The 24,123-nt window shown below is 49.4% G+C and overlaps 1 protein-coding gene across 4 annotated transcripts in view; it reads right to left on the bottom strand.

The window, feature by feature from the left end:
• LOC1276836 (BMP-binding endothelial regulator protein) overlaps nucleotides 1-24,123 on the bottom strand; it is a 78,642-nt gene that overhangs the window by 45,899 nt on the left and 8,620 nt on the right. The window contains exons 1-3 of one of the 4 annotated variants that reach the window (XM_061648841.1): nucleotides 22,732-22,974; nucleotides 21,242-21,660; nucleotides 211-444 (exon numbers count right to left, since the gene is read on the bottom strand). In XM_061648841.1, the coding sequence (XP_061504825.1) occupies nucleotides 211-310 (100 nt within the window). In that variant the 5' untranslated portion in view covers nucleotides 311-444; nucleotides 21,242-21,660; nucleotides 22,732-22,974. Of the gene's footprint in view, nucleotides 1-210; nucleotides 445-21,241; nucleotides 21,661-22,112; nucleotides 22,975-24,123 lie in introns of those variants that run through there. The other 3 variants (XM_061648839.1, XM_061648842.1, XM_061648840.1) reach the window with 3 other exon arrangements.

The raw sequence follows: 24,123 nt of genomic DNA, 5'->3' as shown, positions 1-24,123 counted from the left end.
GTTGAAACTTTCGCGCATTTCCGATGCAAGGCAGTGAAAGGAATGCAACGCGCGTCTCGATTTTTTAGCTCAATGTTTACTTCCGCCGTTCGCCGTCTGTCGTTTGAGCATAAAGAAATTACTGTAAACTGTAACAGGTACCACAAGCGAAGGGTCTTTTGATCCCACAAAACTTTCCGTAAAAGCAGAAAAAACCCACAAAATACTTACACAACGAAGCGCTGGCAGTGGCTTGTCGCATCGAGATCGCGAGGATCACGATCGCACCGAGCAGGATGCGACTGTTTCGGGACGCGTCGACCGGACGCATGGTGCTGTACAGGGGTGTTGGTTTTTTGTGGCCGCTGGTCGAATTATTCGTTGCCACTCGTTACACGGCCCGTGTGCCGTGTCACGCTGGAAATTAATGGCCCGTTGTTCTGTCGTCGTAGCCGTCTCGTCGCACTGTAGTGATGGGAGAGAGAGAGAGAGAGAGAGAGAGAGAGAGAGAGAGAGAGAGATAGAGCAGAAAACGGGAATGATTAGTTCACCTTTTCGGTTCTTGTTCTTTTCATTAATTAGCGGAAGTTATCCCCCCGTATGCCTTCTTTATATGTCGCCATCGTACTGCATGCAATTCCCTCTGGACATCAAACCCGGTCCAAGAACCGGCAAGCATCATCATCGTCGAGCGAACAAGAGCCAAAAAAAAAACACCAAAAAACAATTACATAAATCTGACTTTTCATCGCCGTCAATGAAGATTGAGCACGCTTGAGCCGGAGGCTGATGGGCCGGCACCGTGCCGAGAAGTACCATCCAGGCCCCACAACACAACCCCGCTTTGGCCGTTATGGGCGCACTCACAACCTGGAATTCAAAACAAATCCTCAAAAAAAAGCGCTCCCACCAAACCCCCTTTTCGCCTGCGTTCGATTCTGAAGTGGCCAGCAGTTGAGACGGAGGAACTCATCGAGATTTCGGTTGCCGGCTGGTTGCCGGGTTGTTGGGGTTTTCCACCAACCGATCTACCGGATGTCAGCAAACGTTGGTTGGGTGTCGAGGATTTTCGAGTGACTTTTCGAACGCAAATACTTGAGGTTGGTTGGCTTCGGTACCCTCTTTCCAACAACGTCTCCGTCGTCTTCGTCGCCTGTTTCCCCGTGTTTTATTTCCGCTTCACACAAACGGCCGTCGTCTAATTTGGCTGCCGAAACCGAACGCCAACATCGAAACGATAGATGATTAATAGGCCGTAACCGAAACATGCCGTACCGTCCTGAGGCCGTAGAAACCTCTTGAGCCGCTCACAGTGTCCGCCGGTACAGCCCTCGAACCATATTGACATATCAGTGTCAAGGCGCAGCGATAACAAGTGAAATAAACCGCACAAAAATCGGCGTATTGAAGTTGTCCGTTGCACCGTTCTCTAAAACCCTTCTAATTGAAACGTACGCAACCCTACGTAAGCGAAAACACGCTACGCGACCTTTCAAAGAGTTGGACGAGGAAACACCTGTGCCACCAGTGCCAATAAAAAGGTTACCATTGCCGCCTAGAATGGGAAAATCAATCAAACCGTTTGGATGACTGTAAACCTGCCACCGATCAAGGGTAAGAGAATGCACACACGCACACGATCACCTGCAGGAGAAATAAAGGTAAAAGAGTAATGTCCAACGTACAAAGTAGCTTGAGCACATGAGAATTATGATGCATTCGTCTCTAACCAGGCAAATTTACATCCACGACACATACCACACTGAGCGTAAAAGCAATTAGCAGCGAGCACGTTGTCTTTCCGTTGGATTTGCTAATAACCTCTCTCTCTCTTACATAATCTCTCAAGCCCACCGACTCGGTAGGCTCGAAAGGTGACTTCTGCACTGCACTGCAGGTAGTAGTAAGCATCCAGTATGCATCGTTTACTAACGCAAAACGAGCTGCACACGCGGTCGGCGGTCGGCACACAGAAAGCAACGATTAGTAGCGGTTTCCAGCTCCAGCAGACCCCGTGCGGAGTCGGTGTGCGGTGCCAACACACACACACGGGAACATGGGAAAAGAAATCTTGTTTCACTTGAAATTTATTACACCGCGTGCGTGTGTGTGTGTGTGTGTTTGATGAAGAAACCGTACCGCGACGGTTCGGTTTTACACTGCCACGGTATTACAAGCCGTGGTTCTAACCGTTTCGGCAGGCAAATCTCAAGTCTCACCGACCAATTCTACGTTCACACGCGTTTCTTCCCTTCGCGAGCATTAACTCCGTTCGGAGGGGGTGTGTGAGAGGCGGTGTTCGCATTAAGCCACACACACAAAAAAAACCGGCTGAGCTGCCGCGAGGTGTTGTTTTCCCTCTGTCGACACTGTTCTTGCTTGCCGAGAGGCCTTCCCCATACCCTATTTTCAAGATGATGACCAATAAATCGTCGACGATTAGACGATGCGGATGCGGGCGCAGCAGCGGGGATTGGAAAATCTAATACCTTCACCTAGCCCTTCCCCTTCTCAATCGGTGTTCCAATAATCAAATCAATTACCGTTGGCAAGCCCTGAAACTACCGACGTACCGAGTTGGCCGGTGATTGCCGATCGGCAAAGACTCGAAATATCCGGTTGATGGAAACGATGCGAGCTGATGGGGATTGGGAGGAAAGCAGAATCAAACTCCTTCCCGGACAGGTGAATGCTTCGCTTGGAAACAAAAGCGGCTCTCAAACTCAATGACCAAATTAAGCCTTGATTGCCCAGTGCTGGCTCAGTTTCAGCGTGCTATTAAGCGACGAGCCGCACGGCTCGAAACACCGGAATGGAGACGCGGCTCTTGCGCACGCTACACCATACCATCGTTTGCGTCGTCCGTTCGCCAGCCTGCAAAGCGTGGGAGCCCCGGACACGGACTACTAATCTCCAGGACAGGAAACCATACTCCCGAACCACCAGCGCCATGTGTCCTCCCCCGGGTGTTCTTTGTGCGATCATCCTCCGTCCTCCTTCTGCGCCACGATCACAATGTCTGAAGTCATACAGTCTCGCTGGCAAATCAACTATCTCATCAAAAGCGAGTGCGCACACACACACACACACACACACACACACACCAAACTGCACGGGGCCCTGCATTGGGGTGGCGTGCGCGAGCGCGCACACACGGCGCACAGATTAGAGATCGTTTTTAAAGCCCGACTGGGGCACAAAGAACGAAACTTACACACACCCAGCACACCCACTCTCTTTCCTTCTAGTCTCGAGCTCCGCGTGTGTTAAAAGGCGCGCATCGTAGACTAAACACCATTTCAGATAAGTGGCCCGGAGGGTAATTACAAGCAAATGACTGGGAGGAACTGAGCGTTGAGGTGGGTGGCGCTGAACAACGAACGCTATTTAAGACACTGTTTTGCTCGGAAGGCACGTCGATGCCCCGCGGGCTGCGGACGACGCTCGGTTAATGTCCTTTGTCTTGGGTCCTCTGTTGGGTGTATGTGCATGGGACATTAAGTGTTGCTAATGTTCTACGGCCAATAGCTAATGCAACGCTGTGCAAGTGGTCGCTTCCACAAGGTGCATTCTGTAAGCAACAAGACCCATTGAACAGTAACACTAGTGCCTTGTGACATCAAACATTGGATAACTTGGTAAATTGGGAATATACAGTGAAGTCTCGTCGGTGAATTATATGATCAAAAGAGGTCATATTTAAATACTCGGTTACTTGGATGCGCCATAGCAACACGTAGAGTTACCCGCTCTTAACTGAACTCTTAACTCGAATGGATGAGGATCACTTTCTAATGAGTTCGCTGTATTCTTCAGTATCATCTGGATGACTTCCCCAGACATGCCCTAGACACATGGAGATGAAAACTTAAATTTAGTCTTAAATTGGTACTTCAACATTGAAACAAAATAACTTTAGATTGATTCCAACGAATTCCAACCCAACCAGCATTGTTGTATGTATCGTAACATAATGTATCGCGAGATGTATCGTAACAGAATAAGAATTAATTTCTACGATTATGGCATCCAAGATTTCGGTCGATCTGGAAATCAGTTTTCTTTCCCTACCGTCCCATGAAACACACAAATTGCTCACGCCCACCGTCCGAACAGTGGATTAGATTTCCTAATCTTCCCAACGTAAACGCAATAGCATTCCAGACACACACCACCGTAACAAAAAAAAACACCACGCTTTCAAGCAGCAGCTGCCGGCGAAGAAAGTATTGCTTTAGCTGATTACCACGCCCGGGAATGTCTTACACCACCAACGGGACGAATGGAATGCTGCCGCGTGTGCAACGAGCGGAAAACATATTACCAATAGTGGCCAGTAGTAACAATAAAAATAACAATTAGCATTAAAATCTCTGCTTCGTCTCTGGTCCCTGGCATTTCTCCCATCCATGCCATCAGCCGGCAGCACTTCACTCTCCTAACGCAAACTCCCGCTTCACCGCGCATCTTCACCGACCGGGGCCTGTCGGGGTCGTTAATTAAGACATTAAATGCGAACGAGTGTGCATGCATAAATGTATCTCGTCTCTGAAGCATCATCTTAATTGCCGTTTTGGGGTTGAACCGGGTCGAGACGCACCATCCATCCATCCATCCATCCATCCATCCATCCATGGTCGCTGTACAGGCGATTATTGCTGGGACCCCGAAAAAACCTCCCTTCTGTTTTTTACTCACTGACCCACGGGTTCTGCGGTTTCACTATAGTTGCCCTATAGTGCAATGCTAAAACGGCCCGGGCATTTCTCTGCACACCACCGTCTCGCAGTCTGTCTCGGTTTTGCACAGGCGACACGTTCCTCACCTTCCTCACGCCACCCCGACGCATTAGCGTTTTGATAAGTTTGTATGCGGCCATATTTTCTTGGGCCCTGGTGGCATCGCCCTTTTTTCCCATGGCGGTTCATCATCGCACGGCCGCGAAAGGCCACCGTTTGCTTGCGCGCTTTGACGGAGTCATCGAACATGGCGAGGTATTTTGCTGGCGGTGGGTACACATTTTTCACACACCATTCTTTTCTTTTCCTGATCGTGATCTTCCGGGAGCGCGGGAAAGCACGGTCGGCAGCGGGTATGATGCTGATGTTTCACATATTTTCTTCATTTCCTCACTCACGCTACGTAATAAATTGAGCTCTGTTGTGGACGTACAGGAAGGCGCTGTGGTCGCGAGGTGGATTGTTTTAAGCCATTACTCTCACGAGGGGCATGCTTAATTTGACAACACTTGTTAGAACACTTGTCTGATCAATCATCAGAACCGGTGACTTGCAGGTTTTGGAGCATTCAAACGCGACGAAACAGAGAAGACTGATTGCTTCATCACGGTTTATTGATTCTTACTTCTGTCTGCCTTTTTAATTCAAAGATGCTTCTTCCGCTAGAAGCGAAAATCAATACACTCTTTCCTCTCGTACTCGTACGCAATGAAAACAAACACAGCCTGTTCTATACCACAAAACACTAAAAGTTTGCGCTTCATAGCACATTAAATGTCCCCTCCCTAAATCATTTACATTGATTAACCGTCAGCTCTGCTTAGCGTAGCCGTGCGTTCCTCCTCGGTGGTGTATCTAACCGATTAGCAAAACGTAGCTCCCCGCAAAAACCGCCAACCCGCCAGCCACGAGTCATCTTGCATTAAAATTCAGATAAAACACGGCCCGGGTTGGTGACTCTGCGTGTATTAGACACACACAGACACACGCACATTCACTTGGGTCCATGTTTTCGCATCGGTTTTACATCATGCTCGTGTCGTCTCGTATCGCGCAGATGAAAAGATGATACCGCACATTTCCCAACAATCTCAGCCTCCTCCTCCTCCTTCATCTTGGTCTTGCAACGATCAGGAAATATCAAATCGAATCATAACTTATGCCGGTTTCAGTTTTATGATACCACCGAATAGCGTGCGCGCGTGAAATAAATGCGTCGTGCGTCGTGGCCACGGTAAATCAGTGCCGGCTCGCAAAACCATCCACCAGCCAGAGCGATATTTAACGAACGTATCCTCGCCAGTTTGTGATACAAGAGGAAAAGAGGGGGGGAGCGGGGGAAGCTAATTCTGCCGGATGATATTTAGCGTGCCATCTGTGTGTGCTACTGTTGTACGCTGTACGCACCACGGTCGTAAAAGGGTCGCATCGGCCACGTTAAGACGCAGACGACACGACGTCACCTCTGCACGAAACGAGCGCAACGCAAACAGGATCATCCATCATCGGGAAGAGAGTGCGCGCGCGAGATGAGAGAGATAGAGCGAGAGAGAGGCAACAGTAACCACTCGAGACGACGCGGCAGAACACCTGACCGTGCGAATCATCGCACCGAGCGCGCGTCCTCTTCAGCAGCTGAACCCCTGCATCCAAACACACTAGCGCTAACACGATCTCCTTCCCTTTGCGCACAAACACACACACACACAGAGCACACAGTTGGGCTGCAGGAATTATGAGGAAGTAAATATTTATACACCTGTTAATTATTCCACGTCGCAGCAGTCGTTGCGGTTCTTCCCGGCCTCTGCACTCCGGCTCACACCACCATCCGGAGCTGTCCGGTCCTTCGGGCAACACGTTTGGCAGCACGTTAGGATGGTGCTAGATATAGGCGAGCTTGCTGTAGCGCAGAACGCGGCAGACAGTGCGTAGCCGGTGCCGTCGAGGTCAGTTGCGAGCTCGAGGCGAGTTGCGACGACCGTCGCAACGGGGTCAACATTGTGACTGCTGCTATCGTGATGGCAGGTTCCTCCTGTGTCGAAAAAAGACTCTACCACACACTAGAAAAGTGTACTCTCCAGAGACATTGAAAAGACCCGTGCCTGCCATCCTTCAAACCGGACCAACAAGTGCCACACTGTTGCCCCCTTGCGGTGCGGTACGTGACGGATGCTGAGCTAGTAGCACCGGCAACCGCAGAAGGTCAATGTTTATTTGGAGAACACGAGTGTGTGTGTGTGTCTGTGTGTGAAGATGCGCACCCCAACGCACATCATCGGGCTGAGTATGGCGGTACACGGCGGTGTTTAGAATGCGGCTGGCTTACCTACTTCGGCTGCTAATTCGCAACAACTGCGCGAAGAGTGGATCTCCCACCGGCAGCAGGCATTAGTGCAGCACTTCACTCAGCCAGTCGGTCCAATTTGCTTACGCTTAATTAGGTACCGAAACACGAGTTGCCCATCCCCTTGGCTTTCGCCATAACAAGGTGGTAGACGTGGTACATCCGCGTTTGAAGTGTTGTAGCTCCGCGTAGGTTCTTGCGCGTGCACTGCCATGCCATCTCGCACCCTGTCTCAGTCTCGGTCATGTTAAGTCAGTCCCCAACTCTTCCGGTCGAGACAGTCGTTTGTGACCGACGAAACATCTTTTAATGGCCAAATTTACGCATTTCCACTATAGCTTTGATATAGCTATAAATCTGACCCCGCACAGTTTACTACCGACTAGTTTGGCGTCCTTTTTATCAGACTTTTATCGTCACACACAACTCACTCTCCGGACCCGTGCTCACGTGCTGTTTGCAGAGAGTACTAAAACTTTACTCCATAATCGACCCCGACCCGAGATGGATGGTGAAACTTTTTCGCCCATTTCGCTGCACCGCATCACTGATAAATGACCAGATACACACACACACACACCGAACCTTCCAATCGGGTCAATGGACGTGAGACATCCGGAAAGTTGGGGAGAAGCAGTGCACTGTTTCGGAGCATTTGGGGACCTCAAAAATACTATCGATATATATGTCACCGGTCGTTAATGGTGGTTACGATAGTTACCAATTCCAGCATGAAAAAAAAAACTGGAGTTCCCTCCACAGTCGATAACGAATCGCAGAACAATCGCTACCGACCCGAACTGGCGCTCATAAATTGCGCTTTCAGCATGCATTTGCCCGTTCCATAAATTACGCGTTCTGGGTGCAAACACATTCCACACAACATATTCCGCTGGGCACTGGCTGGCCCGCTAGCTGGGCCTTGTCCACTGCCGTTCCGGTACAAAGTAGTCAACCGTTGGGCTAGCTCGTAAATTGAAACGTACGTCGATCGAACCAAAAAAAAAAACAAGTAACACTACAAGCGCATGGGAGTCCCTTTTTTCACCAATGCTGTGCACTATCTTTACATTATTTATGGAGCTTTGGCAAAAAGGAGGGGCGACACGCTACTCGTTGGACCACACCATCCATAGACACCAACCATCAGCCACTTTGTAAAGATAAACGTTGACTTTCTGCCCGTGATCGATAGCTGTGGAGCATGTTTCTGCGTCTTTTTTAATGCGCTTTTCTGACTTCGGGACACATTAGTGGGACAATGCTTCTTTCGCATTGCTAGGACAGTATCACCTGAACCTAGCCCCATAGTACCTCTTTTACTTTGTATCCACACAACATCACCACACTGCAGAGTGGAGTTGGAATTCAATACAACCAGTACCGTGTTACCATAGCTTCATGCTGGCCATCAAAACCGATCATCTTCCAGCAGGCGAGATGTTGCGATGGGAAACATTTGTAATGTTTCATCGAACCGCAGACCACCGCAGCGGTACCATGGAGCAAGTTGGTTTTAGTACATCACCGGCACCGGTTGCTACTGGAGAGTTGTCCCTGCTGTCTGCACTGACAAAAAACCGCAAAACCAATCCATATCCCGTTTGATACGAATCAACTCTGGGCAGGTGAAAAGGATATCATCAAACCATCAAAACCCGCACTGCCCGGGACATTCAAGAACGTGCAGTCGAGTACAAAAGCAATGACACCTCGCCTATCTTCTCGCCTGCTCCGGTTGTCCTTCTTGTGGTACTAACTCTTACAAAGTAAAACCTTGCCGATAATGAGCAGTAACTCTAGTCGGACCATTCAAACGCGAACAAACTCCATTAGCGCACCGAGCATCGCACGAGGTCAAGTGTGCGCTAGAGTTACTCCTAGCGTTACCTGGGAACCAAACCCCATCTAGTATGACCTTTATATGAGCTCCCGCTCCCGATTGCTATTTGCACTAGGCCTTGTGTTTATTTTAGTTTCCTCCCCCATCTGCCCTAATGGTATCAGATTAACACCTTCACGGGGCGAAACCATGGCCACGCGAAAACACATTGTGTATCGCAACAAAGTCTGCAACGGTCGCCTACGTTACACACCGGTTTCACCAGTACTGTAATTCTGCGCTGTGTGTGTGTCGGTGAGTGTTTTTTTTTGTTTTGCTTATTATTTTGCTAACCTCCCCCCACATTCCCATTTGATCATTCCCTTATAGGTTATCGCTCAGTTGGATACACGGCCCCCAGGATGCAGCAGTGGCTGTCCGGATCGGCGGGCCGGGACCACGCCCGGGTGCGAATTCAATTTTTGGCCCCCGGGCTTTGCCCATCTGCATAGTGTAAATGTTTAGATAAATGGAAATTATCTAATGCCGGACCCGAACGGTGCAGAGGAGTGAATTGTTTTTGCCTGTGCCGTTGGTCTGTGTAGCTTGCACAAGTGTGCGTGTCTGTTTCTTTATTTCGTATTTGCTGTACGGTGAAAATGGTAACATTCGGTTTGCTCTTTGGGTGGGGTGAGTTTGAACACTAGCTTGATATAGCGCATCAGCATATCTTGCTCCGGAATGCTCCGGAGTGCAATTTTGTGCATGATAAGAGCATTTGTTAGGGTTCACATTCGCATGATATATTGTTCGATTAAGATTAGAAATCTTTTTATGAGAACAGAGTCATCCCGTCTGGTAGACGGTGGCATACTTTGGGACATACCAGACTAGACTTGAGCTCTTATCGATTATTGTTTGCATATATTCATGCAGCTGTGTGACATTTAATTTGCGATACTGCTGAATTATGTTATGCACACAAACATACCTCCAATTGCTACAAAAAAGACATCCTTTGTTGTTGGAGTTCCAACTCCACCCATACATCAGGGAGTTCAGAATTGCTGGGAAATCATTAAAACAAAACTTCCCCATCATTTCTCAGACGCTCTACCACTCGCATAGGATTTTCCACTGAGCTGCGTGGTGTGTTACCCACTGCCAATGAGTTGCACTGTTTTGTGACGTCACTGTTCGATCGACCCAAAATAAAACCTGCCACCAACACCAACACCCACACCACAACAGAGAGCAACATAAACTATCCCGCCACACTACCGGGAAACCAGTTGGCTTTTCTGCCGAACTCGCCCTACGAAAAGCCGATAAAATACTCGGAACAATCGAAATAGAAACACACACACACACACACACACACACACACATCCCGGGGGACAGCGCCCCGTTTACCGTTTCGTAGTAAGAAAACTTTCTCACGTGTAAACAGCACCGCCATTACACGCCACGCTGAGTACGCACCGCAAGGGAAGCTAACGCTAACCAGCCAAATCTGGGTGGAGGGGGCGGGATGGGGGTCTCGGGGCCAAAACCCCGCGAGGGCGGAACTTTTGTAAATCACTTCTAATTGCTTGTTTACACCATTAAATTAGTAGTGCATTAGAGAAGTCCACTGAACGTACACGCGGCTCCGGACGCGATTATCCATCCTCGTGCGCTGGTCGCGTCGGGCGCGCTCGCGCGCTCATGCTGCATTCGTAAGTGCTCAAGTGTCTTGACAACCCTCGTAACATACCTTCTCGGTGTTTTCTGCACACAAAAAACGGCGCGCAATTGAGTCTTGTGCTTTTACTACCCCCTCTTCTCGAGCTCAAATAATCACACTTTATAAAACGCAATATACAGAGGAGCCGGTGCGCACGCAGTGCACCACACGTGCACCACACCGATGAGATATGGCAGTTTTGGCAAGAGGATAAAGAGAGAGAGAGAGATAGAGAGCGGAGTATAAAGAGAGCAAATACATTATGGTTCAGCTGAGGCGAGGGAAATTTATCGGGTAAATAAACCGAACAAAAAACCGTAGTCTCTCGTAGTCCAAGATGTGTTTCCCATCAAGCGTTGGACAGTCGAAAGCTGAGTCTCGAGTCTGCCCTCTACGCCAAAGGGACGTCGTTCGCGTTGAGCGAGCTGACGGTGCAAGTGCACCTGATGATGCTGGGGCCAACCGTTCGTTCGACCTCCCTCCCGGAGGGTTTACACAGTTGATTTCAATCGCTACACACTTTCGAACGTACCGGCCAGCGTGTGGCTCCGGTACACCTTTGATCATTTTTGCTCTCGTTCACTTTTATCGTTCACACAGCACTACAGCTAAAGCTACGATCTGATCAGATCTGATCCGTGGCAGTGGTACGTTCGCTAGGCTAATGGGAAGGGGGGCGAGACAAGCAATGGATGCAATTGATCAATCGACGATTTACGGGCACGGTTTGATCGGAGCAGAAAGGGAGCAAAAATAGCTACGATCGAGTACCCGTGTTTCACCCGCTAGCCACAGCAAATAGCACCAGGAAGTGGTGGTTGTATCAATTTACCATTACGATCGCTTCGGGCTCTTCGTCTTCCCTGGGACAACTGGCTGAAGATTTACCTCGAGCTCTTCTCCTTGAGCAGTCAATCTGGTCTGGGAGGCGCGCAATAAAAAAAAACTTCACCTGAGCTTGCAGTTGACCGAGCGGAGGGACCGAGTTTTAGCACGAGGTCGATAAAATATATTTAATGTTTTGCATTATGTAAAAGGGGGGTTGAATTATTACAGCCGCTATTACGGGTGATGACTTTTGGATGGTAACAACACCTATATGGCAATAGTTTATCTGCGCATAAAGTGCTTGTAAGATCATAAAAGAAGCCCAACTCCTTGTCAGATGGCACGTAATCACTTTCAAAAAATAACTCCAATTCGCCCTCGAACGTCACCGTAATCTGTGACGAATATCTGCAACAAAAACAACAACAACTCTTATCGACTGCGGCAACCAAAAGGGAGCCGATCAAGAGCGCTAAACGGTCCGCTAAACTCCATTCGCCCCCAAAAGATTCCCGTTCCCACCCGCGAGATCTCGAACCAGCGGATCCGTAAAGCGGCCCGGCGCGGCATCGTCTCACTTCAAACGCAATTAGTGGTATTTATTTTCTCTAGATCAGTTACTAATTTATTCTGCCGTGCGCGCATCAAGCAAAACCAGACCCGAGCCGCCGAACTGCGTCGTCGTCGTCGCCGTAGTCGTCCGCCAGCCCATCCATCGTCATCGTTGACGCCAGCGGATACACTACCCCGGTCAGCCGACCAAGGGGGGGAAGGGTACGATTGTTTACGATTCTTCGCTCGGCGAAACCGACGTCTTTTTTTTTTGTTCGAACGGAACGCGTATTCCCCCGATCAAGGGCACCTGATCGACCACACATTGCTATATTCCCCACAGTTTGCTGCAGCCGGCAGGTTACGCGCGATCGGACGCTGCAACACAACGGTTATGTTTGTGTGTCTAAGAGAGTGTACGTGTGGATGTGTGTGTGTGTGTTTTTTTTCTTCATCCAATTTATGCTCAACATTTGACGGACGAAGGTGTGAAACTCAAACCCCATAACAAACTCACCCGCACGCCGCTTCAAGATTGCTCCTCATAAGGGTTTACCATTCGTTAACCGCTTTATTTAGTAGTTCCTCGTCTTTTTTTCATCACACACACGCACAGTTTGAGAGATTGAGAATTCATAAATTTCCATTCGTCGGCGTGTGTGCAAGCTGTGGTTTGAAAAACGATAATTGCCATTGAGTGTGGAAAAATTTATGAACCCAACACAAGACAGTGACTTAATTATGAACCGATTAGCGATGTATTCCATCCTGTCGATAGTCGATATCTGTGGACGTTTCGGTGGCAGCACTTGAGCATGGTTGATGAGCTCGGTGAACGGAGGGAGCTGAGTCCCTCTAAACCAGCTCATGTTTCAGTTTAATTGCAAACAAAACTCTCCCCCCGGGGCGTACTGATAAGCGTTTTTTCGGGGGGAGAAAAACAAGATCAACAAAGCGCCAAAACGAAGCGCCAACTTCAACAAGAAGCAGAGATTTCAGATTTAAGACTAATGGTAATTAATCAACCAAAATTCAAAGGCCTGATAAGGTAGGCCTGTTAATAACCTGTTCATGTTAATATTTTCAGGAGCAAAAGATCATTTCTAAGGGAAATTATGCTTATGATTATGAGTATGCCCAGAGCTCTCGTGCACGAAGCACGTCCCAGTGGAAGTGCGATTTCGTGACAATGTCTAGCATGTGGTCAATTCAAAGCACACTATTGATTTAGTTAATTGATCATACAGCAGACACACAAACACATACAGAAACGTTTGATCGTGCCTTACGAAATACCTCCCGGCACGCAAGTTCTGGTCACGAGAACTTCGAATCCAAAATCGGTGTGAGCTGTCGATAGTTGGCCCTCCTAATTGTTCGACACACTGGCAAGCTGGTGCACTATTGCCGCCCCGGTATCCAATTAGCAGCCCGATCACGTACACGCACGGATCTTGAGCTCTGCTCCTGTCCCATCAACCCCCCTTTCAATAGCACGTTTTCGGATTGATCGGGGAAGCATTCGGTTAGGTGACAAAATTCACCCACCACGCGAGAAACAATGAAGCGATAAAAATTCAAACGGTCTCCCGGCACCCGGTTTTGGAACAAACCCACGGGACCGGGACCGGAGCGCTTTTGGCCAGCTTGTGACGCAACGCGGATCCGAAGCATGGTGTTCACTGCCCCGCGTGTAATCTCTTCGCCTGGATTAACGCTCTGAATTTGCCAGCACTCGAGTGCGGTTCCCTCGCCCGGCCCTGATTAATGAGCGTTATTTACCGCTTCGGGGCGGACATCTATCGGCTTTTCGCCGTTTCCCACCGCCGGCACAGCAGCTTGCCCCAGTGCGGATGATTTGCGCGGCATTCCAGAGAGCGCGTAAAAGCGCGGAGCATGTGTGTTGTTTGTTGTTTTTGCTTTATTTCACATGTTTTAATTTGCTTGCCATTCAAGCCAGGCGGGATTTGGTTTTGTTCATTGCACCGTGCCCTTTTTGTCGTTTGTGTTCACATTGCCGCGATTAACCTTTCACCCCGCTCGGTGTAATTCTCCGACCAAGCGAGCAAAGCAGTACCCCCAATTTCGGCGCTCTCGATCATTCTGCCTCGACCGTTGCCAACACAACACGGGAGGACAGACGGGCAGACGGCAAATCAGCTGTGCTAATCGGCCGGCAGCCTGGTGCGCATGGGTGCAATTATGCTCCCGTCGCGTTGCGCGGAGGGAGGGCATGACGCGCTCACTGGCGACTGGTGTGCGTGTGCCAGATCCGGTAACATTTGCTGCGGTGTGGTGTAATTTGTTACCGGCGGACCGATCAAGTTTACGGATGTGACTGCTACTGCTGCTGCCCCGGGAGCCGGGAGCCAGAAAAACTGCACCGATCAGCTGGAGAGCGCAGCTGGTGCTGGCGGACTTGGAAATCGGAACTAGCGCACGAGGACGCCAGACTACGTCAGACATTTGAGCTGTGCGCTGGGACGTTTGAGGCAACTCTTCCGAATGTTCCAATTAGGCGGCACAGGGGACAAGAAGGAAGAGCCCCAAGATCCGAGACGAACTGACATCAGAATACATCTGATCCAAATCACTTTCCAACTTGGACGATCTAAACCAGCGAAAAGGAAGCGATCGGGCAACTAAAGGACACCCCCCCCCTTCCCCCCCCCCCCTCGCACACACCCAAAACCGATCCAAGCCCTCGCATAATCGTAATTCATGGTAATTTGAGCGCTCGGTACGAGTTTACGTCACCCTGTTTCTTACCCACGGCGAACCCTTTATTGGGCGCTTTTTTGTTTTCTTTTTCGCACAACAAAACCTTAAGTTAGCACAATTACTTGCGCGTGTAAAATGCAACCCCCGCGCGGAAGCGGGCTGGTCCCAAGATATGGCATGCCAAGTCACTCCGCCAGTCGGTACAATACAAAGTCCGTAATTTGAGTCCCGCGGCTGGATAAAGTTTCCTGTAGTGATGGTTTTCTTTTCTTTTTTCTTCGCTTCGTGCTTGTTACCCTCTTGAGCGCCACCAAATGTTCATCCAAACTTCTTCAATCGAGCGTAACACACACACACGCGCGCGCATGACAAAAAAGGGAATTCCTTCACCTCAGCAGGGCGGCAGGCTTCCAAGTTGAGTGGAAAACTGATGACGGCCGGTGTTTACTACCGGAACTGATGGACGCTGCGTAGGCAGCGCACGACGTCACACACGCCTCGTTTGCGTGAGGAGGCAATTTTGTTGCAATACTCTCAGCATTGTTAGTGATTAGCATAGCAAAGAGATGTCTCATCCTTTCGGAAGATTTGCTACTGAATTGATTGACCCCCCCCCCCCCCCCCCCCACAAGTCGACAAATCCCACTGACAAGCGAAATGATAAACGAGCTCGAGCGGCTGGGAGCTCGTTTCCATCTGGTCACTCGATGTGCTCCTGTTTGCTGCCTCTCCAGTGCTCCAAAAATAGAACCTATTTCCTAGGAACTTTAAGCCTACGCACACGGAAAAGCCGGCAGCTTCGCGTAATGTAAATCTTCCTGCTCTAAAAGCTTCCCAAGGCTGTGTGGCCCACGCAAAACCATCAACAGGGAGGAGACCATCTTGCTGCATCATCATTTGGAACGATTTTTCTTGATTTTTAGGTTCTTTGTTGCTTTTTGGAGAGTGGTCTACCCCGTGGTTAGCTGGACCTCTTCTCGGGCGTCATGAAGAAGCTCGTTTTGAGGGGCCCCCAAGCTAATCGCTAGGAAGTTAGACGGCCGGAAGACACGTCCTAAAACAATCAACAAGAAAGACAAAACTTTGCAAGCAAAAAAGAAGCAAAAGTGCAACCATGCTCAGGAGAATTTACAGAAAACACTTGGACATAAATAAACCCAGACACAACCATAACAAACAGCACAGTGCCACAGGACAAAGCGACACAGCAACAACAGTGCCCTGATGGCAACACAGACAGTTGTTTTAAACTTTGGCTTGGCTTTGGAATTCTTTTCCAATCTTCGGCCGTCTGTGCGAGTCGCTGCCCTGTGAGGTTAGGAGCACTGGTGGGTTCCCGCGTGACATCATTTGCGGCTGTCTTAAACTCAAATACACAGAGATTGAGAAAGAGAGAGAGAGAGAGAGAGTGAAAAAGAGAGGGAGAGAGAGTGCTTAATCGCGTAACGCTGGCGGCAGACGAGTTTGGTTTAGATTTCCTAATCCCAGCTAGATCCTACCGTCCTAACCTTCCCCGCCAGTTGTCCAGTATTCCGGATCGGGTCCGACTGTCAAAACAAAAGCTTCAACCTCAATTCCAGCACACTACCGCCCCCTCGGCGGTTTTGTTGACGTGCTTGCTTTTTGTTGTATGCGCTTGGGGGCGCTTCCCGACAGACCCCGGCGTCCCCATGGTCGCGGTGAAGATGAAACCGCGCGCCAGCAAAAGTTCTCCAAACTGGATCCGGTGGGACCCACGTTTGGCGCCAGGCGCCAACTCAACCAGCGTGACAGCTTTTAAGTGCCCGGTTCTGCTGCCTCCCCGTCCTTCCCAATCGGTGGAATCGACTCCCAGCCATCGGGGGAGTTAGGGTGACAAGAATCCAGTGAGTGTCCCCCCTTTGGCCGTGCTAATAAGGGGTTATATAAACACTACCCCTAATGCTATCACTGTGCACCAAGAAGAGGAGCAGGGAGGGGGGGGGGGGAGTTGGGGCGATATCCTCTTTCATGAATGTTTGCTGCGAGGCGCCCATGGGGACCACTCTCTTTGCAATCATAATCGCAAATATTTCAATATCCATGATGACAAGACCGACCCAGGGCTTTTGTACAATCTTGCAAAACTCCCCTGGAACGGTGAATCATCCGTGTCCGTGACAATCGAACCAGTTCGATTAAATAAACACCACCGCGAGGAAGCGTCGTCTGGAAGCGTGAAGCGGGTGCAATGTGATCCAGCGATCTCGATCCGCCTGCACCAGGCACCGGCATGAGGCTTGGTTTGCCGTACCACACCCCACTCAGCCAGTACAATACGAGCTGCGAGATGCGAGAATCAAAGCACACGAAACGCACGGTGACACATGAGTAAATAAACAAACAAACCCCCCCCCCCCCTTCTTACACGCCACACTCGTCCAGAGCATGTCGGGAAGATGCGCGGCTGGCGCGGCTGACACGATTAGGAGGTGCGAAACGGAATAGGAAGGCAGGAGGTACCCGCGTACACTCTCGCGTGTCGCGTTCCGTTAATGGTTATATGGTGAATCAATTCGATTGAGGCGTCCACATCTCCCCCTTCCCCCTTCGGATGGTGGTACATGTGTACTGAGGGATGGCGCACATTGCACGACACACACACACACAGACATGGTAAATGTTAGGATGTGGTGAACTGATTTCACTCCGGCATCGAGATGGCGCTAATTAACAATGAAATAGTTTCAATTAATGGACGAGCGAGAAAACAGGGCCATCAGCAGCAGCACACACATATAAGCAGACAAATCACGGACGGACCCTGCTGTCCACACCCCGTCCTTGATTTAGAACCGTGAACCGGTCAACCGGTATTGACTGCCCGTGTGCGTATGTTATACTATACTAGTTGTGTAGGGCTTTTGGGGTTCCTATATTAATTTTGATCATTTCTGGACCTACGTAAATCATGGTCGTCCTATATAGTCTTCTCGTAGAACTACACCACAGCTGGATAGACACACACAGTCCGTGCTCTTGGAGAGAATTGAACCCGTCCGACCTTGTGGGTGCCGGCGCGTCTATCAAACAGACCACCAGACCACACAGGTACGCATGGAGATACAATTGCAATAAAAGACATTCGGAGTCTATTAATTTGTCCTAAATACCATTTAATGCTCAAATTACTTGTGTTTAAAGAGGATTACTTATCCAAATTTAAGAGATAATAGTTCCATTTTTTCCATTATATTCTTTACGTCTCTAACCTGGATCTATGTCATGTACATGATAGCAGACGTTCATCATTAATAAAGAATATAATATCCAAAAGGTTTAAATGTTTAGTTCCTGTTGTAAAGACTCATTACCGTAATGTATCTCTGGCTCAAGGATGCATAGAGATGTTCAGGATGTATATGGATGTTTGCTCTACATACAGATACAGTTATCTTAAAAAAGTTTCAAAAAACTTTTGGCACTTTTTTTTCAAATGTTACGTTATCATTATCCAAAAGCTAGACTACATCTACAAACAGCACAGTACACTACAAAAAAGAACCCTCACCGAGCAACATGAATAAACATGTTTTGCTAGTGCCCCCGGACAGGCCCTTTAGGAGTTCACCATTTTGCTGGGAACCGAATTAAAAAGGGTAAACGCAACAAACACGCGAAATGTGGAAAACAAACCCAACCCACTCCAAAATGAAATCCCTCCCTCCTCTTCTTGTCAACCGGGACAGACCTTGCACAAGCATTTGTCACACAGCTTCCGTGCCGCGACTGGCAACTCGTTTTCGGCACAAACATTCGGCCATTCGCTCACGCTTGGTCACTTTACTAATTTGATTAGAACGTCTTTGTACGCACTGGGCGTTGTCGTGCTCATCGCCGAAATTGAGCCGGTTTTTTTTTTGTTTTCTTCATCATTTTTGTTTCATTTCGCATCTAGCGGTTGTGGCCGCTCCCGAGAGTGGCCGGTCCCACCACTTAGCAACTCGTGGCACGTTTTTCACGTTGACGCCCCTGGGGGACTCGGGCTGGAGGTTGTGTGGTGTTGAGCGCCACGCCAAATCCAGCCACAAAGCGGTGGTCCCACATGAATTCCGGGGTCGGCTGGGTTTTTCGTTAATCCTTTGCTCTATTTGTTGAATAACACATCAGAGACACGGGCGGAGGGATGGGGGATCGTTTTCACTCGACATTTTTGGTGTGGTTCGTGTGAGGATTAAACGGGTTCTTTATTTTCCCTCTCTCTCTCTCTCTCGCGCGCTCTGGAGTGTGAGAATAATTTTCACGATTATATCCGGATTTTTCGCTACACCAAATTAAGGGTAAGCTGTTAGTGTTTCCCCGGCGGACACATGTTTCGAAGCGCAAAAATAACAGCACAATCGTCTTCTAAGGCTAGCCGCTTCACGGAACGCAACGGCACTCGGAAATCTCATTCAAACCATCCCAAACCAAGCAATTTGCTCGATCATACTTCAACGTCGTATGTTCTCGAAGCTGCAGATTGAAAGTCCAGATGCGTTCCTCCACATGATAAGGACCCTTGGCCCGCTCGCGTTTCGCTCAACCCTCGCCAAACGTTCATTTTGCGACCGTTTTGCTTGTATAAATTGTGTGCCCCATGTTATAACCACAGCCACGCCATCGAACAGCTGTTCCAGAGGACATCGGAGCTCGTTTGCGGACACACATACAGACACAAAGACACACAAAATCTTGTGTCTCCCAAGCAACCGATCTCGACGGTTTTGTCTCCCTCGTCATATGCGAAAAGAAATTAAGCCCGCGATAAGGCTCATGCCTGACGCTTGGTCTGACTGCGGTTACACGCTCCACAGTTTTGATAGTGCAAACCGAACGACACATCACGAAACTGTAAGCACCCACAAAAAAAAAACAAACAAACAAAATTCCACCAACCAACAACGAGCAGCAAGCAGCAGCAGTCAGCGGGCACCCAAAAACCGCACCGATTGCGGAACGGCGAAATCACTGCAAACGGGCCCGCAAATCGCCCGCAAAGAAGCACCAAACAATTTGTTCAACATGGAACCTAAATTGATTGTTTCCATATTTCATCTCCTTACGACCGTCAGATCCCCCCCCCCCTCCCCTCCACCACTCTCAAAGGTACATACCATTCATTGGGGGGGGGGGGACGGAGGGATAGGTCAAAGCTTTCATCTTTTGCGTTCGCCCCAAAAACCATTCGATGCGGCGATCGCATCCAGAGGGCGCCAAGATCACCCAAGCCGCTCTCTCTTTCTCTCTCTCTCTCACACCCTCAGGCGGCACATTCATTGAATGGTTTTGGGTGGTTGTGAAATCGGGTAAGGGCACTGGCCCACGATGTTGATTACAGTGCGCCCCACAAACATAAATCAACCAGGAAGAAGGGCTTCCTTCCCTGCTTTGAGTTTGGGGCGGGTGACCCATCGACGATGAGCTGGCCGGCAGGGCCGGTGTTATCAAATTCGCATGACCTGCCTATTGCCAGTGCCAGAAAAGCCGACGGCAACTCGGGTCGATCATCGCATCACGATTCAAAAGCGACAAAAATCCAAAAATCGTTGCGTCAAACTAGTTTTTTGTTTTGTTTCCTTTGTCCGTATTGTTTGCTCGTTATCAAATTCCAAACAAGTGAATGACTTTCGCGTGACAATGCTAAGGTATTATCACTGCTTTGCGAAGCTAATTGTGAGCCATTTTTTTCTTTTGCTTTGTTTGCCAGCTTGCTTCTTACCGTCTTCGCCGAGTCCTGGTGGAAGCTCTCGCGCTCCCAGAAAGCAAACCACAGCAAAGCTAGCTGCTCCAACGGCATTGGCCCGCCTCGATTGAAAGGGGGTGGAGCAGTTGGCAACGACCCTAGCGCTACGGTGGGCGGGATCCCGCGAGTCCTTGTAAGGGGCTGCCCAGTTCTCTGGGCGGTTGTGCCAATCGGTGGGTCGTTTGCGGTCTCGCACGCGCGCGTGCACGCAGCCATTGTGGCAGGTCGATCGTGCTGCTCGTGATCACCTGCTGCAATTAAGCCGTCCAGGGAAGGCACTTCGCTACAGACAGCTCGACCAGCTCTGCTTGGAGCATACAGACAAATGACGGGAAAAAGGATTTGCCATTCTGTGACCTGTTCTTGTGTGAACCAGGTACCAAGGTTCCTGATGGTTGAGCCTTTACCAGAAATAGTTCTAACAAGTACCTGTGTGATACCAGAGAAATGCTAGACACCTGTACCCTTCGTGTTGGGGTAGACCTGTGTACCTCCAGCGTTCCATCGTCCAATTAACGTATAACACCTTCAAATCAATGAAGTTCGCCCGCACCGGGGAACAACGGAGCGTACTATTGAGCGGCCGGAAAGCGACCAGGAGGATACCATTGCACCTGACACACACACACACACTCCTACTTCACTGCAACAGGGTATACATTCCTTCCACCTTGCTCTAATCTGAAGGTCTCAGAAGTGTTTGTGTGCCTCAGCTGCCGCTACGATTACAATTACCATCATGTCAAACATGACCCAACACAAATCGTCCTTTCGGGTGACTTACCTTCGGTTTCGGTTGACGAGAGCGTTCGAGCGAAGACGATGGACGAAGAAACATAAACCGGGTACGGTACGAGGGATCGTTCCGGTAGACTACAGATGCGATCTCGGCGATGCAAAACCGAATCACCTGCAGTCAACCGGCGGCGGCGGCCGCAGCTTGATAGAGAGAACTCGCTGCCGATGCAAACACTGCACAATCGATCACTTGTAGATTTACACACACACACACACACACACACACGCACAAACACTCGTTTTTACACACTAGCACAATAACACTTATATCTCCCCATTCACGTGCACGCACGCACGCACGCAAAAAATGCACAAATTCGCACACGAGACAGGGGAGCACAAACAGGAACTACAATAACTTCACTACTGACAAAAAGCGCAAGATCGCACACTGTGCGTAACCGGCTGGAAACATGGAAACATACAAGATACATTAAATAGGTATACTATAACGTCTTTGCTCACTTGCTCGAATCGAATCGCGCAGCTCGCAAACCAATTGTCCGTTCGTCGCCTGATGACCCCGGATCGGAGGAGCTAGAGGGAGGGGGGGGAGAGATTCAGGGCAGAATCAATCAAAATTACGGGCAGGCCGGACGGATTCGGGCTGTCAATAAACGTCACTCTTCATTAAAGCGAGCAACCCCACCCCAAGCAACCCCCAAGCATTTGGCCGGTTTGGGCTTCCTTCTGGGGCCCGTTTGCTGACTAGCTGCTTGGGGCGATTGATTTGCCTCTCACAAGACACCAAGCACAAGTTCCAGGTTTCAGTGGACCAACGAAGAGACCTCGTTTAGATCTTCCGATGGGTCGATTGAAGGAAAAAAGGCGGTTAAGTTTACTTCCTACCAACGAACCGATATTGGAGCAGTTGCTTGTCGAGGCTGTGAAAGATCACCTTAACACACAGATGCACTCACAAACACACACGCACACACACACGCGTACAAACACTAGCAGTACTCACGCAACACTTAGCGCCAAACGAACGTCGAAACCTCGCGATCACGTGTGTGAGTGATTGTGGAAGGGTGGAAAAAGTAACACCACTTCACGGAGCCGCCCCAGTGGGGGAGCGAGAGAAGAAAAACACAAGGAAAGGCCTGCAGGGCTTGGCAGGTCGATTGGCGCGAACAGGTCTGTGCGCGTATTGCGTGCAGCTTTCGTGTCCGGCGCTGGGAGAGGCTTTCCCCTTCCTATCAGCGAAATGTTTGAGATTATTTTTTAAAGTATCTATTTCAGATCACTTATTAAGGAAAGCGCCACTGTTAATTAAACGCTTCACGAAACCATCACACCAACTGCTGCATTATCCAATATTTCCCACCGACGCTACGCAATGTTTACCACCGTCGACGTCCTTAAAGCTATCGAGCCAGTGCCATCGCCGGTTTGAAAGGAATCAAAACAAAAACACTACGCCTCCATTACACAGCTTTTCACTTTACAGGGACGGTGTTAAACAGTTTCACCCACCCGCGTTCTCCAAAGAAAGCTTTCGACGCAAAGAAAATCGATGTTCGGTTCGGTTCGGTCCGCTTGGCCTACCCCTTTTGCAGGCGGCAACGATGGTGGCCGGAGTCGTGGCCGTTCTGTTCACAATCAATTTTTTTTGTTTTAGTTTACACGGAACGAGCGCGCGTCTACTACACACACCACACAAAACGCGCACGAACGGTGCGTTTCGTGTCCGCCGTGATGAAGAGATAAATTCAAAATGAATGGAAGAATCGCGCCGCACCGCACGAAGCAAACCGTTTCCGAAGGGAGCCCGTCCCGAGTCGAGCGGCTCTCGCACCGACCGGTTTCGAGCAGTTTACGCTCTCGCGGAACGCGCACGTTTCTCGCCCGCCGCTCACTGTCTCGCTCTAGCGCGAGCACAGACCACCGAGAGCAGTGTTGGCGGTGATAGGTTGTTTGAAAAAATTTGTCACATTCACCTCACCATAATGCGCTCGAGATGATGATTGTTTTGCTGTAAAAGTGTAGAGAACTATAAAAATCCACTCTTTTATACATGTAATTCTCAGCCATAACGCTACAACAGCTCTTGAATTTGATCCGAATTGCTCTAGCACGTAAACCGAGAGCAATGAAAGCAATTTGTTCCCACTGAAACGTTCAATTTTAATGCAATTGGCGCCAACATTCCAAACCGCTGAGCATGTGCATGAGCACAAGCCAGGAACAAAATTAGCATCTGGTAATGATGGAATCGGTCACTCGCGACCGATCGCACTCATCTGCTCAAACGATCATCAGCTGGGCCTAAGATCATCGGGCCAATCGGACAGACAACACAGCAGCAAATGGAAAGCGAATAGCAAAAAGCAAAACAAAAAAACGGCAGCACCAGCATCATCGTGACACATGCTCCGAATTCGTGGAAAAGTGTTCACGGCACTGCCGCCACCCCAAAAGCATGTACTGGAGCGCCAGCGGTACACCAAGCGGTAGTATGAAGTCACATGGAGTCGCCCTGTCGTTTTAATCGATGAATCATCTGCACAAACCTTCGATTCTGAGCGAGGGATTGAGCGCTAAAGAGTGCTGGCATGTGGCATATTACACAATATAATACGGCACCGGAGGATGATTCACGGTCGGGTCGCTCCTGCGTGCGAACAGGAAACGGTGTGTCCCGGGGGCAATATATTCTAGCGTCCAAATTTTTCCCATGAATCCACAATATTCAGGCGGCTAACGTGAACGTCTTTGCCGCCTCGATTAGTTACTTCGTGAGGAAATAATCTGTTCCACTTTCCACTGGCTAACGCAATCTAGTAGCAGAACAAAGGTTGATGATCAGCGTTAAAGTGGCGAATCATCGCAACAAAGATAAAAGACAGTGTGGCCCTATTTTGGGGA

This window comes from Anopheles gambiae, chromosome 2, assembly GCF_943734735.2.
Source record: "Anopheles gambiae chromosome 2, idAnoGambNW_F1_1, whole genome shotgun sequence".
In the NCBI taxonomy this organism is placed as follows: Eukaryota; Metazoa; Arthropoda; class Insecta; order Diptera; family Culicidae; genus Anopheles; species Anopheles gambiae.
Note: the sequence above shows the minus strand (reverse complement) of the source record. Positions and strands in the feature narration are given on the sequence as shown.